Source organism: Mycena indigotica (assembly GCF_014461135.1).
Source record: "Mycena indigotica strain 171206Taipei chromosome Unknown Mind.scaff0001, whole genome shotgun sequence".
NCBI lineage: Eukaryota > Fungi > Basidiomycota > Agaricomycetes > Agaricales > Mycenaceae > Mycena > Mycena indigotica.
Genome location: NW_023503000.1, coordinates 207,734 through 227,785, shown reverse-complemented (window position 1 = coordinate 227,785; position 20,052 = coordinate 207,734). Strand labels below are relative to the sequence as shown.

The 20,052-nt window shown below is 53.2% G+C and overlaps 2 protein-coding genes across 2 annotated transcripts; one reads left to right on the top strand and one right to left on the bottom strand.

The window, feature by feature from the left end:
* MIND_00001300 (uncharacterized protein) lies at positions 1–425 on the top strand (the record flags this gene model as incomplete). Its single annotated transcript, XM_037356989.1, has 2 exons — positions 1–360; positions 420–425. The coding sequence occupies exons 1-2, from the start codon at positions 19–21 to the stop codon at positions 423–425; spliced, it is 348 nt and encodes a 115-aa protein (XP_037224899.1). The 5' UTR covers positions 1–18.
* A 14,509-nt stretch (positions 426–14,934) lies between these two features.
* Positions 14,935–15,645, bottom strand: MIND_00001200 (uncharacterized protein; the record flags this gene model as incomplete). The annotated part of the gene is made up of 4 exons (XM_037356988.1): positions 14,935–15,262; positions 15,310–15,412; positions 15,465–15,536; positions 15,585–15,645. 4 exons carry the CDS (start codon positions 15,643–15,645, stop codon positions 14,935–14,937), a joined length of 564 nt encoding a protein of 187 aa, XP_037224898.1.
* Between the last annotated feature and the right edge of the window lie 4,407 nt (positions 15,646–20,052).

The following is a 20,052-nucleotide window of genomic DNA, read 5'->3' as shown; positions in this document are numbered from 1 at the left end:
TCGACACTGTTTTCTACGATGTCGCCACTTGTGCTGGAATCAAGAACATCGCTTTCCTTACAGCGACACGGCCTCGATAATATGCCTCTTGTCATGCCGAGCATCTCCTCCTCCACTATACGGCATAGCTATCAAGATTCTGGTCTTGCGTCGCTCATCTGGGGTCGTTTGGGGCTGGAAATCGGTGTCTGTCGCCAGAAAATGGTCAGCGAGCAGGCGCGGTGCGCGTTTGTCAACGAGACGTCTCGGGAAAGGCGACAGTATCTTCTTCAATGGGCTGGACAGTCGCAGACCGTTGTGCCAATTGCTCTTCGCAGTCATTGGCGTATCTGGTTTACAGGCGAGTATTTTGTATCCACGGTGAGTCTTTTTGTTTCTCATCGCCAGCTTGACGATGGGCTTACTCGTGTTTTTCTCAGCTATGATTGGCGACAAGCTCAGATTCCCTTCACATTTTCACGACCACAAGTCTCGCGCATCTGAGACTGCGTTGCTACTTCTTTGCTCACATTTGCAAGCAGACCACTCGGTAGAGCTTAGACTTAACGAGTACTGGTTATAATTGTGCGCGCTTCTGCTGTTTGCTATGGTCGTTACTGAACAAGCTCTTTAGCCAACTTCACTTGACTTTGTGCATAAGAGCTAGTGCTCGTGCGGACGGTTGGCAGTTATGGGCAGAGACGAATCTGTTGCTTTGTCTAGTTTCCCTCATTCCCAATGGCATCCTTTTTTTTGCCCTTCAAGCTGCTTCTACCCCGACTCGGGTGATTAATATTCTTCTTGTCTTTGCTTTTGCTCTCATTCTCAAGCTCAGTGTCCTCGCCATCACTGGCGCTGTTATTGCCTTCTTCGTCCTCGCTGTGGAAGCAATACCGGTTATCGACTTTGTACTCCAAGTCGTTTGGGTCGCTGTCCAAGAAATCCGAGTCCAAGCTCCTGCGATCGGTGAGATGAGGGTTGGGCGTCTCGACGTCGCCCAGATTGTTGATGTATGCCTCCATGATGCCGTCCACGCTGACACGGATGCCCTGTTCGTGGCAATATGCAACTCCGGTGTTGATAACGTGGTTCATGCTCAGGAGGCCTTGACTACCGTGAGTTCAGTCTTTCGCGTGCCCCAAATCCAAATCGGCGGCACGCACCGCTTCGCCTCCTTCCGCCGCTCGTCTCCGGGGGGCACTCGGAGGAGGAAGTCGTCAATCAAGTTCTCCATGCGTTTCGCCACCGCTTCGCGGTCGACTACAGCAGTCTTCAGCAATATCAGGAGAATATGGGAGGGTTGCTTACTATTGTCCTGTAGCTCGATGCCCAAGGCGCGTAGGACTACTTTCACGACGTCCATCTTCTGGGACTGGCAGTTACTGGAAAGCAGTAGAGCGTAAACTTAAGTGTTGTCTATCCACGGGGAAGAGACAGCGTGTCTGTGTTTGGGGACACCATGCGCGAAGCACGCTCAGCTGCCTCCCACTTGATCGGAATTAGCCCAATCGGCGTGTCGATTACTGTAGCGCCTCCCAGTCGATATGAAGTCATATACCAAGTCGTTTCGCAGCCGTCAGCCCTCGTGGACCCGCTGTTAGTCTTGTCATTCAATGGAAATGTCGAAGTAGCAACCAGATTTCAAGCGAGTGTCGCATTAGCTTGAATCAACTCGATCTTGTCGGATGGTGTAGAAATGATCCCCGTGTTCTCAGAGGTCGAACTTTCAAAGTCGTGTAGACTATCATATATTGACGCTCTAAAAAGCACAAAAAAGCGCTATCATATCATGCACACACACAGGCATTCTAAGCGAAAAGTATGTCAGCGCAGCATAGAGTAGGAAGAACAAGACACACCAGCCAGCGCAAAAACCCATCGACTGGGCCCATCTTTCCCAAAGTCGCGCCTGCCCACCCGCTGATAACGACAAATGGACTCTGTCATTATACGATGCCAGTGTGGGCTACGCACATGCTGGATAAGAGCCACATACCGCCATTGCCACGGTCGAGGCCTTGAGAAAGCGATAAACTCGCTCGGGGAGGATGGCCAATACGGAGGACCCAGATAGCCTTCACCCATTATTCTCCCGCCGTTTCTGGCTCCATAAACGGCAGGAATATGACGAGTGGGTTATATCCTTGCTCAAGATCAAGCTCCGCCGCCGCGTATGACGATTACTGAGGCACAAAAGGCGAGTGTGGGGGTGAAAGAATCATTCGCGAGATCGTGTCGAGCGACGACCTTCCCGGGCAAAACCACGGGCAGAAAGAATTGGCTAGAGGCGCGAGAGGTCCGCGCAGACGGAGGCCTGGTCGATTAGGCCCCAACTAGTGTGTGGCCGGAGTTATGAGTCGGCCAAATCGAGGACGAAAGCGTGATGGTGACCGAGACGTGACATGGCCGGGAAAGCAAGGGAAAAAAGCGGTCGTGGGCAGAAAATCGAAGTCGGAAGTTGGTAATGGGGAAGGGAAGGCGTCAGGACAATGTGAGATGAGGGTTATGGGCATGCTTTGCTGGGCTGGGGTACGTTCAGTAAATCGGCGTTGAGAGCTTTCGCAGAATACGAGTCCCGGCGTTCGAGTGCGGAATATGGTGCTGTTGGACGGGCCGAAGGCGTTTGGGGATTAGAAGGCTGTCGGGCGGAAGGATACAGGGTGTTCAGAAGGCGTCGGCGCCAGCAAAATGAGTGTGCTTGTGGGCTGGTGCGGAATTGCTCATGAAATCGCCACGAGCGACTCCAGTTCTGTCTTCATTTGAGACGAGATGGTTTCATTTGAAACGAAATAGTTGGGTTGAGCGATGGAGAAGAGCAGCTGTACCAGCCTCCGTTGGCAGGTTTTTCGATTCAGCCGACCTTCGTGCATAACCCCATGGCCACCCACAGCACCAGCTCCTCCAGCTCGTTTGAATATCGCGGCAGACGGTCAACGAGACGAAGTATGGCCAAGTATTTCATTGCAGCAGGCAACGAAACTAGCAATTGAGGATCGTCAATTTGAGAAGCACTCTCCGAGAACGTATGCGCGCACCATGACCGTGACCGTGCCACATATCCGTCTTTAAGCCCTCTCATCTGCCGTTGTATACGCTCCCGCTCGTGTGTGGCCGTGTGTGCGAGATGGCATATGGAAGTCAAGAGGAAGGAGGTCACACTTGTTACTCGCTTTGGCTTTTCAGCCTCAACCAACAACTCAATGGGCAACGTCGAAGATTATACTGGCCTTCAATTATCTTCTGCTTCAAGTCTCGTTGCTATCGAGGACAGCTTCTTACATGACACGCAAGCGCTTTGACATCAATTACTTCACGAAGTATTCGGGAGTGAACTACTTAGTATCTGGTTTTTAATGCGCATCTTCCCTCGATATATACTCTGCAAAACCTCCCGTAAGGCTCTCGCTCTCGCTTTCACCGTCGGTCTTGCTCTCGCCCTTGAACTTATTCTCGTCCTCGCCGCCACTGCTGCCCTCGGTTTGGCTACCTTCATTGCCCTCAGTGTTCTTGCCCATGTCATCTTCTCTGTCGGCTGGATTCTGCACGCCGAGCCCCAGGTGTATCAGCTCTTGCTCAAACAGCTCTCCGATGACATCTTCGCCGGCAAGCCAACCGTTTGCATTGCATCTGTCTACGCAGAGTCGGATGACATTTTCTACGTCGTAGAGGCCTTGTCTAGCATAAATTAGGGCCGCTCAGCGACTAGGAATATGTAGGCACACACACCTTTCTACCTCCGCCCAGCGTCGGTTGTCGGGTATGCATTCGCGGAAAAAATCGATGGTGTAGTCCATCTTTCTTCTGATTATTTCACGATCCAGGGCTGCGCCGGCGGTGGTCAGAGGTCAAGAAGAACGGTTCGCGAGTATGCGTCCTTACGTTCCCATCGCAGCCATGATATTTGGTAGCGTGCATACTCCTGTAGCGATATATTGAGGGCCATTCAAGTTTGCAGGTAGCGTCGATTTGAGGAGACGTGTGCAACACCAGGTTCAAGTACCTTTCTCCTCATGTGTAGTGTGCGAAGCATGCCCTCTTCATCTCGGGCTGAATGACAGTCGGCCCGTGTTTCGATGAGTTACAGATCGATTGAAACTCCAGTTTATTCACTCCGACTCGGAGGCTACTTTGGATTGGGCAACGGTAAGCGCTAGCAATTGGCCAGCAACATGAGGTAGCCTCAGGTACGCACGCACAATCAACGTGCTTGACGCAATTGGAGGATGCTGAGAAAGACATGTAGTCTGTGTAACCGGAACGAGAGCCTGAGAAAAGTGTTGACAACTTGAAGTTCTCGTTCACGGACCAATTGGCATGCGGATTCTCTGTGCTGGATTGCGGCTGGCGGGCTTCTCCGAGTCGCCCCCGTCTGGTCACTGGATCAGTCGCACTTGAAACAGCAAGGAGGCGCAGACTCACCTGATATGTCTGGCTCGTCGGCGAATGTCGTGCAGTTGGAGGGTCTGTATCACGGTCTCCCCGATGTTGCTGCTATGTGGAATGGGAGTCACTCTTTGGCTTGATTGCGAGCGGGCCTTAGAGATGACTTATGCTCGGGAATGGTTGAGAGGGAGGGGGCCAGCCGGTCGCTTCACGACTCATTACGTCCCGCTTCCCTACCATGGCTTTCCCATACCAGATATTTCACGATGCCTGTACATTGTCATCGCCGACCAATTACCGTGCCAATATACAACCGTTCTCTTTTCCCTTCCTCAGCCTTGCAGTTAGTTATAGGACATCAGTCTGTGCACTTGCGCATAATCAACGACTATCCGTCTTCACTGATTTCGGAACTACTACTAATACACTTCGTAGATCTCGAGCATCGAATTCTTTAAACGAGGCGGACACTCTCCCAGTTGAAGCTAGCAAACACCGTCAATTGCTGCGTCGTCACAGAGAGCCGAAGCACTCACCCAGCAGGCGCGTTGGAGCAGCCTGACTTCTTCTTGCTGCTGGCCTGGAAGCCGTTGGTGCAGTGGTCGTGCTTGCCGCCAGACTCGAAGAACTCGAGCTCGACCCCGTTGGTGTTGCCGTCCCACGAGATGCTCCGCGCGCTGCCACCCTTGGTGAGGGAGATGCACTCGCCCGCCTTGGCGCCGGGGCTCGTGGCCTTGAGCGTGCCCGTGCAGTCTGCGCCGTCGTGCCACTTGAGCGTGATGGCGGCGTTAGTTGCTGCAGCGAGCAGGATGAAAGTGAAGAGCCTGAGGGTGGTGAATTGCATATTGAGTGTTGGTTCTACAACGGAGGTCAGTAAGACGGAAGCTAGAAGTTATTGACCCACTGAATGGGTTCAGGTTGTCGGTGAGGAACTGAAGGGATAACAGCGAAGCAGCCAGGTATTTATCCAGAGCTGGGACGCCACAAGCGGGAGGGTAACCCGTCATTTTGGAGAGCTCAAAGCAACGCCCTCCCTCCCTTGCTCCCGCGTGTTGAAATCCAGCGCCGCAATGCGAGCTAATTTGCTGAAGAGTGTTTCGTCGTTAAAAAAGCTCAGCTTCCGCGCGCAGTCTGCCAATTTGTTCCTCGACGCCGCGGCCAACCACAACTTAGCACCCAAGACTGTTGCAATACCTCCGGATACTGGCAGGGGCGGGCAACCATCGCATTTCATTTTCGCCCTAAATCGGACTAGCCGGGCATAGATTCATGGCTAGGAGGGCAACAGCAATACCTAAGCGAATGTCTGTCAACATCGTTTTACTCCGCGGGAGGAAAATATACTTACATACGGGGAGAGCGACGCCCAAGTGGAGGTATAATTGTAGCTCTAGCACTGCTTTGGGAATCAACACAATGCCCGAGCATACGATACTCACCATATAGCGTCAAACCCATCGACGATACGCGACTGCGACCGACAATAATACCATGTCAGTGCAGCCCACGCTTGCTAAACAGCAGGTTAGTACCGCAATCGATACAGTCGAGGCCCCGAAGAAGCGATAAACCCGCGTGAAAAAAGGGGGATGACCACAATAGGGAAGAATGGAACCCAGATAGCTCCCGCGCACAATTCTCCCGCCATTTCTGGATCGATGAATGGCAGGAGTATGATGATTGGGCTGTGCGCTTGCACGAGATAAAGCTCCGCCGCCGCGTATATTGATTACTGTGGCACAAAAGCCAAGTGTGGGGGTGAAAGAATCGTTCGCAAGATCGTGTCCGACGACAGCCTTCGCAGGCGAAAACGCGGGCAGCAAGAATTGGGTAGGAGCATTAGATGTCCGCGAAGACGGAGGTCTGGTTGATTAGGCCCCAACTGGTGTGTGGCGGGAGTTATGAGTCCGCCAAATCACGCACGAAAGCGTGACAGTGACCGACGTGACATGGTGGGGAAAGCGAGGCGACAAAGCGGATGTGGTCGGGAAATGGAGGTCGAAAGTTGATAGTATGGAAGTGGAGACATCGGGGCAGGTTTATGTGGAGGTTGTGAGCATGTTTCGCTGGGCTGGGGTGCGTTCGGCAAATGTCTTTTGAAGACTTTCGCAGAATAAGTAGTCTGAGCCGTCTAGTGCGGAATACGCTACTGTCAGACAAGCTGCGGGTGCTGTAGGGATAGGGAAGTTGTGCGAGTGGATCTAGAAGTCGTAGGCGCCCGCGAAATGGGGGCGCTTGGGGTTCTCGTGGTGCTGGAGTGGATATGCGGGTAGAAAACGCTATGAGAGGCTCCCGTTTTGTTTCCATTCGATGGAAAATCGTTGACGCGAGCGACAGAGAAGAGCAGCGGTGCCCCTCCGTTGCTGGGTCGACTCCTTGCTGCGCTGACACCATCCAAGCCCACAAGAATTCAACCCCACAGCAACTGCTCCGCCAGCTATCTCGTGCATGTCGACAGACCGGGACAGAGCAGAAGGATGGCCAGGTATTCCGTTACATCAGCACCAGGCCGCGATGCTAGCATTTGAGCGTCGTTAATTTGAGAAACACTCCAAGAATGGTATCCACGCACCACAACCATGCCACATATCCAGCTTTGGACCCTCTAATCCTTCCCTGCACGCTATGCTTGTTGTTCTGTCGTCTGTTCAGTGGTTCTGTGTCGGTAGTCATCAGTATGTCGAAGTCAAGAGGAAGAAGGTCACACCCGTTACTAACGTTGTCAACTTGTACCATGACTAGTACTCCCACTGAAATTCGCAGACATCTCAAAGTGCTATACACCGCCAGGTCGAATCTTAGAGCCCAGATTCGACGTCTGGAAGCGCAGCTCGCCAATTTCGCCTACCCCGTCCTCACCCTCCCCCCAGAAATCACAGGCGAAATCTTCAGCTGGGGAGTGGCATCGGTGCCACCTGACGATACTGAGCTCGTAGAGTTTCTTCTCAGCATTAGCGGTGTATGCCGGCGCGTGGGCGGCACATAGCACACTCGAAGGCAAGGCTTTGGACACGAATAGTCCTCGACTGCCGATTCTTTTGTCAGCCTGGAGAACTTCTTGCACTCTGGCTACGCAACTCGCGCAGTCTTCCTATGGACATCTCGGTCCGCTTTCGACAACAGAAAGACCATCCCTCCAACAATGCTGTTATGGCCGCGTTTGTGCTCCATGCTGCACGGTGGCAAACCGTTTGCATGTCTGTCTCTGCCATCCGGTTTTCCTCTTTCAGTCCTCAGATGATAGTTCAGCTTCCACTAGCTCCAGACCTGCCTCTGGTAGCACTAGAAAACCTGTCTCTCAGAGACGTCTTCTTTCAGCCTCCAGAATCCCACCCTGACACTCCGTTGTCTGTCTTCAACGACTGTCCTAAACTGCGTCATGTGTTAATAACAGAAGTAGAGCCTCGCCGGGCTACGGCACCGAACCTCTCCATGCTGAGCATTGCATCCCTCTCTACGCTTACGGTTCTCAGCATACGCCAATGGAGTCTGCAGGAGACAATGCAGATTCTCACCGCCACACAGTGCCTGGCCGAGCTGACACTTATAAATCCCAACCATCTCGGACGCGACAGCAACAACACCCATCTAGCCACTGGTCCGACGCCATTCACGCCACCCGCCAAGCCATTGGCACTGGACTACCTTGGTAGTTTACGCTGCGATGGCTATGCGCCGCCCGTTAGAAATCCTGAACCACATCCGTGTTCCAGCACTGCATGCCCTCACGCTTGCGCTGGAACTGGACGAAGAGTCGCAGAACATCTTCCGTCGCCTCATCAAACGCTCCCGGTGCAATGTCGAACACATTTCGCTCCTCGGTGTTGAATACGGTGGCTGGAAAAAGCTCAGTACAGGCGACTTCCTGTTGCTATTCCCAGCAGCTCGGCGGTTAAGCATTGGATATGTGGCCCCAAAGTGGGGCTCATATGGGCGGGGGCATGTTGGATGCAGAGGCGGACTTTTACAGATGTGTTGGTATTGAGGATGAGACCTCTGAGGGAGTCTTGCCCGCCTTGGAGCATCTCCACATTCATGGGCTGTCGCGTGATTTCGTCTTTTACTTCAAAATGGTGCAGGAGTGGCTGGAAATGCGCGCCCTGGCCCCGGGCCCACGTCCCCGGGTCCATGTTGTCGTCAGCTGGGCCCCAGAGAATGAATTGTCTTCGACGCTGGAGGAACTCGAAGAAGTTTCAAGTGTGGCCGATGTAAAAATCCTACACGACTTTGAAGACTTTCCCAAATATCACATATGGTCGTAATCAAAACACTGCGGATGATTCTAATACTGGTTGCGGTTAAATATTATCGTACTGCTTTTTAAATGACATACTGCTCATGTTCCGAGCCTCTCCAGCGCCACTGTACAATACTTACGCAGTTGCGACTCGATTCATGGTCAAGTTGTTGGCGTTTGCGTGCAGCAGCGAGCGCAGGGTGGATCAAGAACAACCATTGTCTGGCCCCAAAGGGGAATCCGGCATCTTATGTCGGGAAGGAGCAAGGGCGCAGTTGATGACAATGCCCGGTTCCGAGGACGCTAAAGTCTAGACAATCGAGATTTTGACGCTACATGTACCAAATACTACCAATTGACTCCTTGGCTTGAAAATTTGACCAGGAATGCCAAGTGGTCGGTGTCTAGTGGCAGGGGCATTGCTTGCAAGCGTAAAGTTCATTGCTCGTGTGTTTGAAGCAAGCGCAGAGGGTGTAAAGCTTGCCAATCGTGCGTCGGGAAGCAAGGGGAAGTGCTGACTCATCAGCATGACGCCGCTTTCTTCCTGACCACGACGACCACCTGGAATGTCGTCGCCTGCGAGACGCCACAGCTCCCAGCTGGCAGCGACTCCAGACGTGGTAAGCTTCCCTGTACTCCATTTTTCGTGCCGTTCTCAGTCACTTATAGATAGTGTCAAACTTTTCGAGCTAGGAGTCAAAATCTACCATTTCCGACGACTGAAGCGTCTCCACGGCGAGCGGGTACGCCACCAAACACCAATACAGACTCCTCAGCACTGCTAGAACGGGCTATAAGAGGGGTTGGCGCAGAGTGCAGGAGGGTTTTTTGAGAGCGGAGTTCTTGGCTGAAGGTGCGTCTTCCTTCTCCACATCCCTCGCCATGCTTTCTCTGGACTCAAAAGTCGGCTCTAGCCATCGTTGTCCTTTCCCGCCGTCGTCAAGACTATGTCGCCTTCTCGACCGCCAACTTTCTCCTTGCCCATATGTCGTCCTTTTCCTCCCCATTCCCTCGACGACCAACCACGCCTGTCGCGACCGCTTTTGTCAATGCAGGTGTGCGACATCGTGTAGTCCATGCTGGGTCGGTTTTCACTCGATCACACCCGCCGTCTGGCTTTCAAGCGAGGAAAGAAATTCCTGGAGGACCGCAATCGGCCACACCAGACATGAATATGGACAGGCACTCAAGCGTTATATCGGTACGTGTACTTTCAGCGTAGTATGGCGGTTATTGAAGAAGCTCTTCAGCTTATCCCGAAGCCCGTCCCTATATTCTGCGACAGCATACAATGAGTTGGGGTGGCGCGAAAACGAGAAGCCGACTGAGTGTCTTCTCATCTAGGTGCATATCTAAATTTCTCCTTCGTATTCCTGCTAATGGGCTTTTCAGGCTTGGATGTCAGCTTACCGCAGCTTCCCCTCTCGACTACTGTCATTATTACTTATATATGCATTTTCCGTTGTCTTCTCCAAGTTCGTCTCACCGCTATTTCCCACATATCGACCAATAAATCATAATCTTTTGTCCATTGGCAGGCCAGCTGCGGAAAGTCTAAGCAATACACAAAGCATATCGCTAATCAGAAGCATCCCTAGGCTGCGGCTAAGCTTATATTCTGCACAGGCTGTGTTCTCCCCGCTCCTTTCCTCTCTCTCTCTCTCACTGACACCACCTGGACACGACGAGTTCGACACTATGCCTAGCCCTAAAAAGCGACGCCGCAGGGGAAAGCCTGGCGCTAAGTCGCCGCGCAGTTCACTCTTGTGTGGTGTCTCGATCTCGCGGCTGGCCGGCACCGCTGGAGGCAGCGGCCACACCCAGCGTGAGCGCTATGTCGGCAAGTGTTGTATTCGCTGACGCATATTGATCATTTTGTACTCACTTGGTTGGCAGAATGTGTTCTGCGAGCGCGGCGGACGGTAACCAAGGTAAAGCGTGCACCATGGGAGTTCAGGCCGATGCAGGATCCACGATGGGTGCGCCGTTCTTTGTGAATAACGCGTGGTTGAACTTGAAGTGCTGAACGGGAACTTGAAATATGATAGGAATACTATGTCAAGGTGAGACCGTCCTTTCCAAAATTCCATGGCACCTGGACTCGAAGCTAACGCTGAGTACAGTGGGCGGGTTACGACGACCGCGAGAATACGTAGGCCGCCCAATTTCCCTCGGTAGCGCAGTTCTTTAATACGAACACCTTAGGTGGGAGCCCAGCAGCAGCTTGAAAGCCTCTTATAAGCCGCTCGTCCGCTTCTGGGATGAGGCAGTTGGCGGCGACCCGGAATACTCCTTGTACTTCAACACCACGCCAGGCACGATTGTTGCCGCAAGTGACAAATGGATTGGTAGGTCGACTGTCGCCTACTAGGATGAGCAGTCAGGAATGCTCACTTTGCCTGTGTGCAGCGGAGGAGAAGCGCAGGTTTGCGCAGACGATCAGGCAGGGGGAGAAGATGATGCCCAGGGTATGTGTCGCGGTTTAGTTGCCAAAGTTTGTCAGAGGTGTGCTCACGCAATCGGTGCACTTAATTAGAGATGGTGGCGCTTCCAAGATCGTGACAGGGGGGTGGCGATTATGCTCGGTAGGTGGCTCGTCTCGATTGTTTGTGGTGGGCATACTAATGAGGCCGACAGCCAGACGTGAATGACGACGAAGCCAACTCGGAAGATGGGCTAATCATCGACTCGGAATCGGTCTTGGACCCCGAGTCGGACACAAGTAGCATCGCAGAGTCGGACGACATGATGGCACAATTGTCGGTAAGTCCCTGGTATCGCTTTTTTCTGCACCATCAAAGATTCAAAGGGCTAACAGCATTATGATAATGCAGGTGACCTACAGCCGCTCTTCAAGCCTCTTCACTATCTACGACGACTCGGATGATGAAACCGAATCCTTCGCAACTGGAGAAATGGAGACGGAAAGAGGACGAATTCGCTACACTTGGGCCGCCGCTGTGTTGTGGTTCTTGCTCGGCGTCGTCACTGTCGTCTGTGTTGAAGTTGCAAGCGGCATGTATTGGCATCAGGCTTTTCGTGAGTACTTCTTCTAGTTCGTGGTTAATGACGTCTGATTTGTTCCAGTTCTGCCTCTTTCCCGAGCTCAGAGATGGTAGCACTGTCGAGCGGAGGATCGAGTCGGCGGGTCTACAGAAAAACTGAAGAGTGAAATGGCCTGTAGTGACTGAACTAGCTTCTTCAATCCAGTAAAGGAAGCTTCAAGCTGTATACCCGCCGAATAAGGCACTTGCGTGGCAGTTCGTCGTCATTTTCTCCCTCCGAGTCGCATCCACGAGGGCGATGTCGGAGCTCGGAAAGTCCCAAGAGTAGGCTTCCGGGGCGGCCGCAGGCAGAGATGCAAACTTGAAGCTTGAAGATCTAGAAGGAGAGCATTGTGCCAGTGCTAATGCTTGCCTACACTTGAGTACGAGTAAGCATGAATACCGTGATGGACGGTCGACCAAAAGCATCAGACTCAACACAAGGTCTTTCTTTTCGGTCTTAAAGGTCTGGGAGCAGCCAGTGCGGCAACCGCTAGCTCGCAAAAGGTGGTGCTGGACCTGCGGTAAGCAAAAGCGGAGCTTGGGAGCCAAAACTTGAAGGTGACGATTCACTGACGAAGGCTCACGAACTTGAAGCGCGCTGGCAAAGACGTACTTATTATGTATGGCCCGCAAAGTGTCCCTCAGGGCTCGGAGCGGTGATGAATGGGCGTCTACAACGCTGGTTGAGCAATGGCCGGCAAGAAGGAAAGCAGGTCGTAGTGGAGAAACGAAAAGATGAGCATGTGACCGTTTCTTCTTGCCAACGAACGCCCATGTCGATAACGGCCCTCGCGTCGTACGGGCGCTCTCTGCGCGCAATACCGCTGGCCAGTCCGGGCTCGACTAACAGCCTCTATGACGATGGATTCGCACATGCATACCGAGGAAGGATGGAGCGGTTAGCTGGTGACTGGTGGATGTAGCGGGGCTCGGTGAGTCTTGCCTTTTCTCCCTCTCATCGAATCATTCGTAATATGTATTCAAGGGCCCACGATACTCCCCACCTCCTCTTCCAGCATGCTCCTGACGTATCTCGCTGGCCTCCTCGACATTGGCGTAACCCGCGACTACTACTTCTGCACCTTCTCTTTTTGACACAACATACGAACAAGCGGTAGACAACGACGGGTCAGCGGGAGGCATACTTCACCGGGACTGTGGAGAACAGGGGAAGACGACCTGACTGGTCTTGTTGCAGGTTTGGGCGAAACGATAAAGGTCGAAATGCCACGGTGCGTATTTGTGTTGCTCTGTTCTACTAGTATTCCTGCTAACGAATGTTTGCCTGTAGTAACTCGGAGCTCATACAACGACTCTAGTCTGTTGTCGCTCTCAAACCTGGCGGAGCTGCCGATTGGAACGCGTCTTCGATGGGGAAAACTTTCCTGGTGCGTCATTCATCCAGCTTCTTTTGTAGATACCGATTGAAATTCTTTACACAACTAGCGCCGACAGCGAATGGGCTCTTCCAACAAGAACAGGGCCCAGGCGAAGCAAATGTCGCTTTGCCAAGGCGGCGAGTCGTGACGAAGGAGTTAGGGATATGCGAGCGGGGGAGCAGGGGATAGTGGAGTGCTCGGAATGCTGGGTGAAGATGCTTTAGTATCCGTGTCTTATCTCTTGGGCTCTTCTTTAGACCACTAACTTCATTGCATTACCAGGCCGCCGTGCACTTATTCAAGACCGGGGGTGGAGCGAATTGGTCGTTTTCCCGGCTGCTCGTGCCCGACGAAGACTTTTCCGATCTCGTTGCCATGCGACTTCCCTCGCGGTCATTCACACCTTTCTTCCCGATTCGCCAACCGCGAAATCTCTTGTCAAACTCTCTACAAACATAACAGCGGTCTCAGGCTGTGAAAAGCGCTGGGGGCTCTGCTGGTTCCCTGTCATCTGGCGACTTTTGGACCGTGGTCTCGGAAATGTTGCCCAAAACGATGTACGTCTTTCCTTTTCTCCCTCCCCGGCCGAGCATTACTGATGGATCATTGAGTGGGCCTGCATCCCAGCTCAATCGGAGATGCGAAGATAACGCCCTACTCGATTCTCGCCCGCGGTCGTTGTATCTGTCGATGTCGCGTTCGCGAAGAGTATCCAATGAGAATACGGCTTCTTGGCCTTGGTGAGTTACATATCTTTCTTTACGAACTTGACGCTGAGATACTCGTCTCAGTTGGGACTTCAAGCCACGAGAAGACTCTTCCTGAGAAACCCGAGTCAAAGACGACACAGGTGTAAATTCGACCCGGAAAGGCGCTCGCGAGTAGTATCTGGTGCGCATATTGATGTCTAGCACCAGGGCGGTCACTGACAAAACTGTTCACTGGCAGCCCGTTGTAGAGACTGTGTCCCTCCCTTCTCCAAAGGCCCATGATTCTGAGGTTGAGAGCGACGATCGTGGACAGGACGCGTGAGTCATTGCGGCTCATACTTGTCCTTTCGCTAACGCTCTGTCAGAAGGAGAAGTCTGGCTATCGGAGCGACCGAATCCGACCAAGAGGCGATAGAGCTGACGATCCGCAATGCAGTATATAACTGTACACAATTGTGATTCGAGAGCGCAAACATCTTGTTTTCTTTGGCCGAATTCTTCGCATTCCGGGCCTTACTCTTGCTGTTTCTCTTGCCCCCCATCACCCTTCTGGTCAGTCTGAATCCCCTTCCCTGAGTATATGGTCGACGTATGACTGGTGTTGCCATTTTTCTCGCCGCACTCGACACTGATCAGCTTCTGGATGAAGGCTTCGACGATGTCTTCCTCGTTGACGGGTATGCCGCGGCGGTAGCAGTGCAGGATGCCGGCCTCGATGACCTGCTCTACGTCGAGGAGGCCTTCTCTGGTCAATATCAGCGCCGCTTGCCGTGCGCGATAGGGAGACGCACTGTCTTGCCACGGTCCGGCGCACATCGTTTGGGGGGCACGCGGAGGTGGAACGCGCTGATTCTGTTCCGCCAGCGCGTTCGCACGATGTCGAGGTCCAGTGCTGCGGGGATCAGACAAAATGAAAGTGGAGCGGGTGTTGCTTACGTTGGTCGTGGGTGAAGGATACGAGGATTTTTGGGAAGGACGACATCTGCATTGGCGGAAGGACTCTCGGAGTCCAGCGCCGCGTTCATATACCGTGTACATTTGTGGACACCGCAGCCCTGGGTGTGGGTATGCGAATCTGAATGGGGAATCGATCTGCGAATCAATTCGATCAGGTTGAAGGCATTCAAGTTGTGTCCGACTCTGAGTACATGCGAAGGGGGGGGAGTAAGTACTACATATTATGGAGCGCACACATATCATCAATGCGCCTCGTCTCTTGAAATGTAGTCGGAACAACCTCCCCTCAGGCTCTCGCTCTCGCTTCGGCCGTCAGTCGTGCCCTCGGCGTTGCCCTCACTCATGCCTTTCTCCAAGTCGTCCTCACTAATGCTGCTGCGCCCTTCACTGCCCTCAGGCTCGTTGTTGCCCTCGCCGCCTGTCGGTGACGGCGTCCCGTCGTTGAACCCTAGGCCCACGAATCTTTCCTCGTACAGTTGTACGATGAGTTTGTCAGTGGCAATCCAGTTTTTCGCGTTGCACTCCGCGACTTCCAGCTGGATGACGTGCCCCACGTCGTAGAGGTTTTGCCTAACGCACATTAGACACGACCGCGCGATGTGGCAGGGAGTACGGACCGTTCGACCGTCAGCCAGCGTGGATCATCGAGGTCGGGCACGCGGCGGTGGAAGAAGTCGATCGTCTGCTTCATTCCTGTCCGGATGACTGCGCGATCGAGGGCTGATCGGAATGGTTAGAGAGCGCGGAGATGGCGGGGGAGAGTGTTGCGCACGCCGGAGCCATGGACGCAGGTCGGCGAGATCGAGGTCCCAGAGCGAGATGTTGATGGACATGCTGTAGGAAGCTTGGTGAGACGAGTGGTGGGCCATTTGTTGACAGCGGGGTTATATACCTACCTTCTGTGTGGACGCAACGCGTGTGTCTGAAGCACGCCTGAGTCCGGGCTCATTCATTTCCGACACGCAAGTTCATCAAGTCTGAATTGGCTCCAGCCCAACTCCAGCCTCCGGCCTGTGGCGGTGTTTTGACAATTCCTCCTCGTCGCCGATTTGAGCATCAGCAACAAGGCACGTTGTTCAAGGGCGGGAACACCGACTTTGCCATCGAGCGGCTTCACTCGCACAACCAGCGCCGACGTCCCCGACATCAACGGGCAAAGCTGCTTTGGCGCAACACAAAGGTTTTCTGGGAAAACGGTGTTAGCATCGGCTGTAACGACGACAAGGGCTACCCTCCGAGTCATCGACAACAGGGTCCTCTCCGCCCGCGGCTGGGATAACCACCTTCGCGCTCCCCTGCATCCGGCGCAGCGCATTCGACGGGGTAGTGCTCAGCAAATCAAGCCGCAGCCTGTCATTTGGAACGACGAGGAGGCATGCCCGTGGGCTGTTATAGCCAACGGTGCCGTCTGCTCACATACGTTCATGGATACTGGACGGAGACCTTCAAAGCGAGGGGTATGGATCGCGGGGGTCCACCAAGACCTGTGGATTGACTTCAGTATGGCGAAGGCGGGGAGGACAACGAGGAAACACGATAGCACCTCGGCTCTATGCGTCGCGAGCCAGCCATGTCAGCTCCCCGCTGCCAATGAAGAGCTAAAACTGGGAATCAAGGTAATATCGTCAAACTTGGGCGATTTTGCGGAAAGACTGACCACAAGGAAGAGATAACGACCAGAGCTGCTCCCGGATCCCCGCGCGATGTAGAGCGTACTTATCGGCCAACAAAGGCCCCATATCCAAGGGAAGACAACGCGCGAATGATGTCCTTCCCTTCACGCGTCTGGCGGTTCTGCCAGTGAGCCGTTTGCGTCCATGATTTTGCTCGCATTTTGAGCTGTGAAGAGTGCGGCGAAGACAGATGGTAGTTGCGGAGTCTTGGAACGGCACCGCTGCGCCAGCCTGAGGTGCGCAAGTACTCGCTGTAATCGAGGTGTCGGGAGAACAGGCTAAACAGCAAGTCGATTAAGATTCAAGACTCGGAGCGTGAGGACTTGAGATATATAGGCCCGGAAGGCGGACGAAGATTGAACGCCCAGCTACATCGTGCAGAGCGAGAGCGGTACGAGCGCGCCTTGTAGGTCGTCGGTGGTGGGCAAGAAGAAGAAGGAGGAACGACGATCATCGGCATCATGATGTGACGCATCTTCTTCCGCTCCTCCACGGCTCTGCCATCCCAGTCTCCAGAACCCGCCTGTCCCTGCGCGCAAGCCCGCGCCCTCAGCGCACAGGAGCCCCGCAAGCAGTTTGGTGCAACAGGAGGCCCGCTACACGATGACCTTGCGACTGCCTTGTTCTTTAAGCAGCAGCCGCCTCTGACTTCAAGTTGTCCGACATGACAGCCTCAGCAATCGATAACCGCGGACGCTGAAAATGGGGGAGCATCGTGAGGGCTGGCGGGTGAGGAGATATGACTGTATTTGGTGCGCCAAAGCACTACCTTTTTCTTTTTCTCGTTCCTGACGTTTTCGCGTTGCAGATACTCTGAAACACGTTCTCTAGCGTGAAGAAGAACAGATACGCGCCACACTCTCGCTTATCCCGAGCATTTTCTGCTCTCCCGCCGCTAATTACTGGACAACAACGATGTTCGACGTCGCATACGGCTGAGAAGGAGCCTGCGAGATGGTAGAGGGAAGCCTCGTCTAAAACGGCCTAAACGGTGCGTGGTCTTACTGTCTGTCGACTACACTCACCAATGTGAGGGTTGCAGGACTTACTCCAGACTCAACCAACATGCCGGCAGGCCATGTAGAAGCCTGAGCGCGAGGGAGATACCGCTTGAGCTAGTATGTCTGGGCAGCAACGACTAGGACCGACGAAGACTTCTCGGACGGGGTATCACACCGTCTGAGTAATGCGTGCAAGAGCGAGGGCCCCACGACCATCTTCGCGCCGACGAAGCTTGTCTCCAAGTCGCCCATGAGACTGTCTTCAAGGGCCTCACAACCCTGCTGAAACAGCATCCTCCGTAAACAACAACGCCATCTGTTTCAGCACATCTGCGTCTGCGGCGGCCACATAACCCCACACAAGCAACGCGAATCGTCCCCTTCTTTCCCGACTGTTACGCGTGTCGCGTCACCGCCACGAAACGACTTCCAACGCTGCCCCTACACTTTATACATCTCTATCGAGTGTATCTTGTGGTGCAGCACCATTGCCTTGTGCCGCCCAATTCTTTCTGGGCGACAATATTCACGGCAATGCCCTCCTCGACACCGTTTTCGACGGTGACACCACTGGGGCTGGAATCGACTTCACCGCCATCTTCAAAGCGATACGCAGCCGACAACGTGTATCCCGTCATGCGCGGGCATATATTCGTCCATTTTGGGGGCTGTTTGGCAGGATTTTGAGCGCGCGTCGTTGCGCGATGGAAGATTTGCGTTGCGGGATGGAGTTTTGGGAAGGAAGTTGGCCACAACGCTTGAGGGATAGAATTAGCGTATGTGGCTCTGCTCATTGCCTCTCCAGACGTCATTTCTAACCCCGCATGAAGGTCTGCTTGCTGAATTTGTAGACGACATTGATATATAGTATCTTCTGTCTCATTCCGACTTGCTGTCATTCGTCCCACATTCACCATCTGAAGGCGTGCGAGGAGGCACTAATTCTACGATCAACGACCTCTCGCCGCAGACCACCACATTACGTCGATGTCGCAGCCTGAAACAGTGCCGCCGCTCGGGCTAACCAATTTGCTGACACGATACTTAAGGGCGAATCTCTCTCAAGGTCCTTGGGACAAGTCTTTCAGGAATTACACTGTCAACGATACTTGGGCTGCGGTTCCAACATACCCTCAATCGAACGTGTCGTCAATCCAAATCCACCAGCTTTGATGTGGTACATGTAGATTGCAATCCCAAGTCCGCCGCGCCGAACTCTGGTCGGGGAAACTGCACCAGCGAAAAGTTGGCAAACTGTCCAGCGAGAGCAAACCTGCCAGTGGTCGTCTGGTCGCTCGCGTCCGTGAACATGAGCTGCTTCATTTCCAGCTTCCCGAGCTGCTGCGACATCTTGTATGTCTTGACCGAGCTGGCGCAACCGTGAGTGAGCTGATTCCACCATTCGTGTCAGTGCTTACTTCGCCGTCGCGCCACTGAACACCGTGAAGCTCCCCGACCACATGGTGATTGTGTTGTCGTTCACCTTCTGGACCATTTTGACGTCCGCCTGGTGCACGAGGCTCAAGGTGAGCTTGCCTGACTTGTATGTGTTCCCGGGCGCGACGGCCCGGTAGCCTGCATCCCTGGCCGCTAGGTCCATTGCGCCTAAGCTGTGTGATTGATCAGCGAACTGCACACAAAGGGGAGGAAGACTTGCGCGACACCGCTTAGCGTCAGCGTGATTCCCGCGGTGCCCAGCGTGAGCGACGCAGCCGCAGGCACGAGTGCGACGGCGATCAGACCACCCGTTACAACGAGGGCCACGACGCCGAGCAGGCCGCTGACGACGGCTGCGATCCCGAGCCCGACGCTGTTGGCTGCGTATTTGATGTAGAGGATGTTGTTGGTGTCGTTGAGGGTGGAGGTGTAGGAGCCCATGGTAGGTGTTTTGCTGGCGAAGATGGCTGTTTTTACTTATACTGGCCCTCCACGATAGCTGCCACTTGATACTTGATACTTGATGCAAGGAACAGAAGAGAAGAAGCAAAGCGAGGACCTAGTGGTGCAAATGGGTCAAGTGGATCCCTCGCTTTCTAGACGACGGTGAGACACAGACAACTAATCAACATGAATCCATTGGAATAGAAACGTCGGCGAAGGTTTTTCTCAAGGGGGTATCAGAAAAAAAATAACGGAACATACGTTGGACTTTTTGTTTAAGCCCTTCCAGGGGACCCACCGACCGTGACTGTGATGTGACATCACCATATTAGGAAGGTAATTCACACAGTCATGTGATCTGATAGCATCAAACTCAGTCAGTCCTCTAAAATTTCCAAGAACATTAATAGAAACATAGACTTCTAGCTATATATATATCTTGTAGACAAAGTCCTGATATAGTCATTGTCTTACAAATCTCACTCCAGAGTACAGATATCCATCCCCATATGGTCTGATTAGTCACAATGTTCCATCTGATGATGAGATACTGAAAAATAACCACTTGTGAGATTGTTGATACTTAATTATGGATGTATAGTGCACCAAACAGTACTTGTAACCCATCCTAAGACAATTTTGACTTACCATTTCAGCCAAAAAGTTTCAACCAAACAATTTTTTTAAGGGTCCGGAGGGGGGACCGACCGACCATCCCGGTTGTCACTTTTTGACACGTGACACCCCCTTGGTTTTTCTTACGCAAATGGGTGGGACTGATCATTTTTCAGGGATAGGGCTCCAA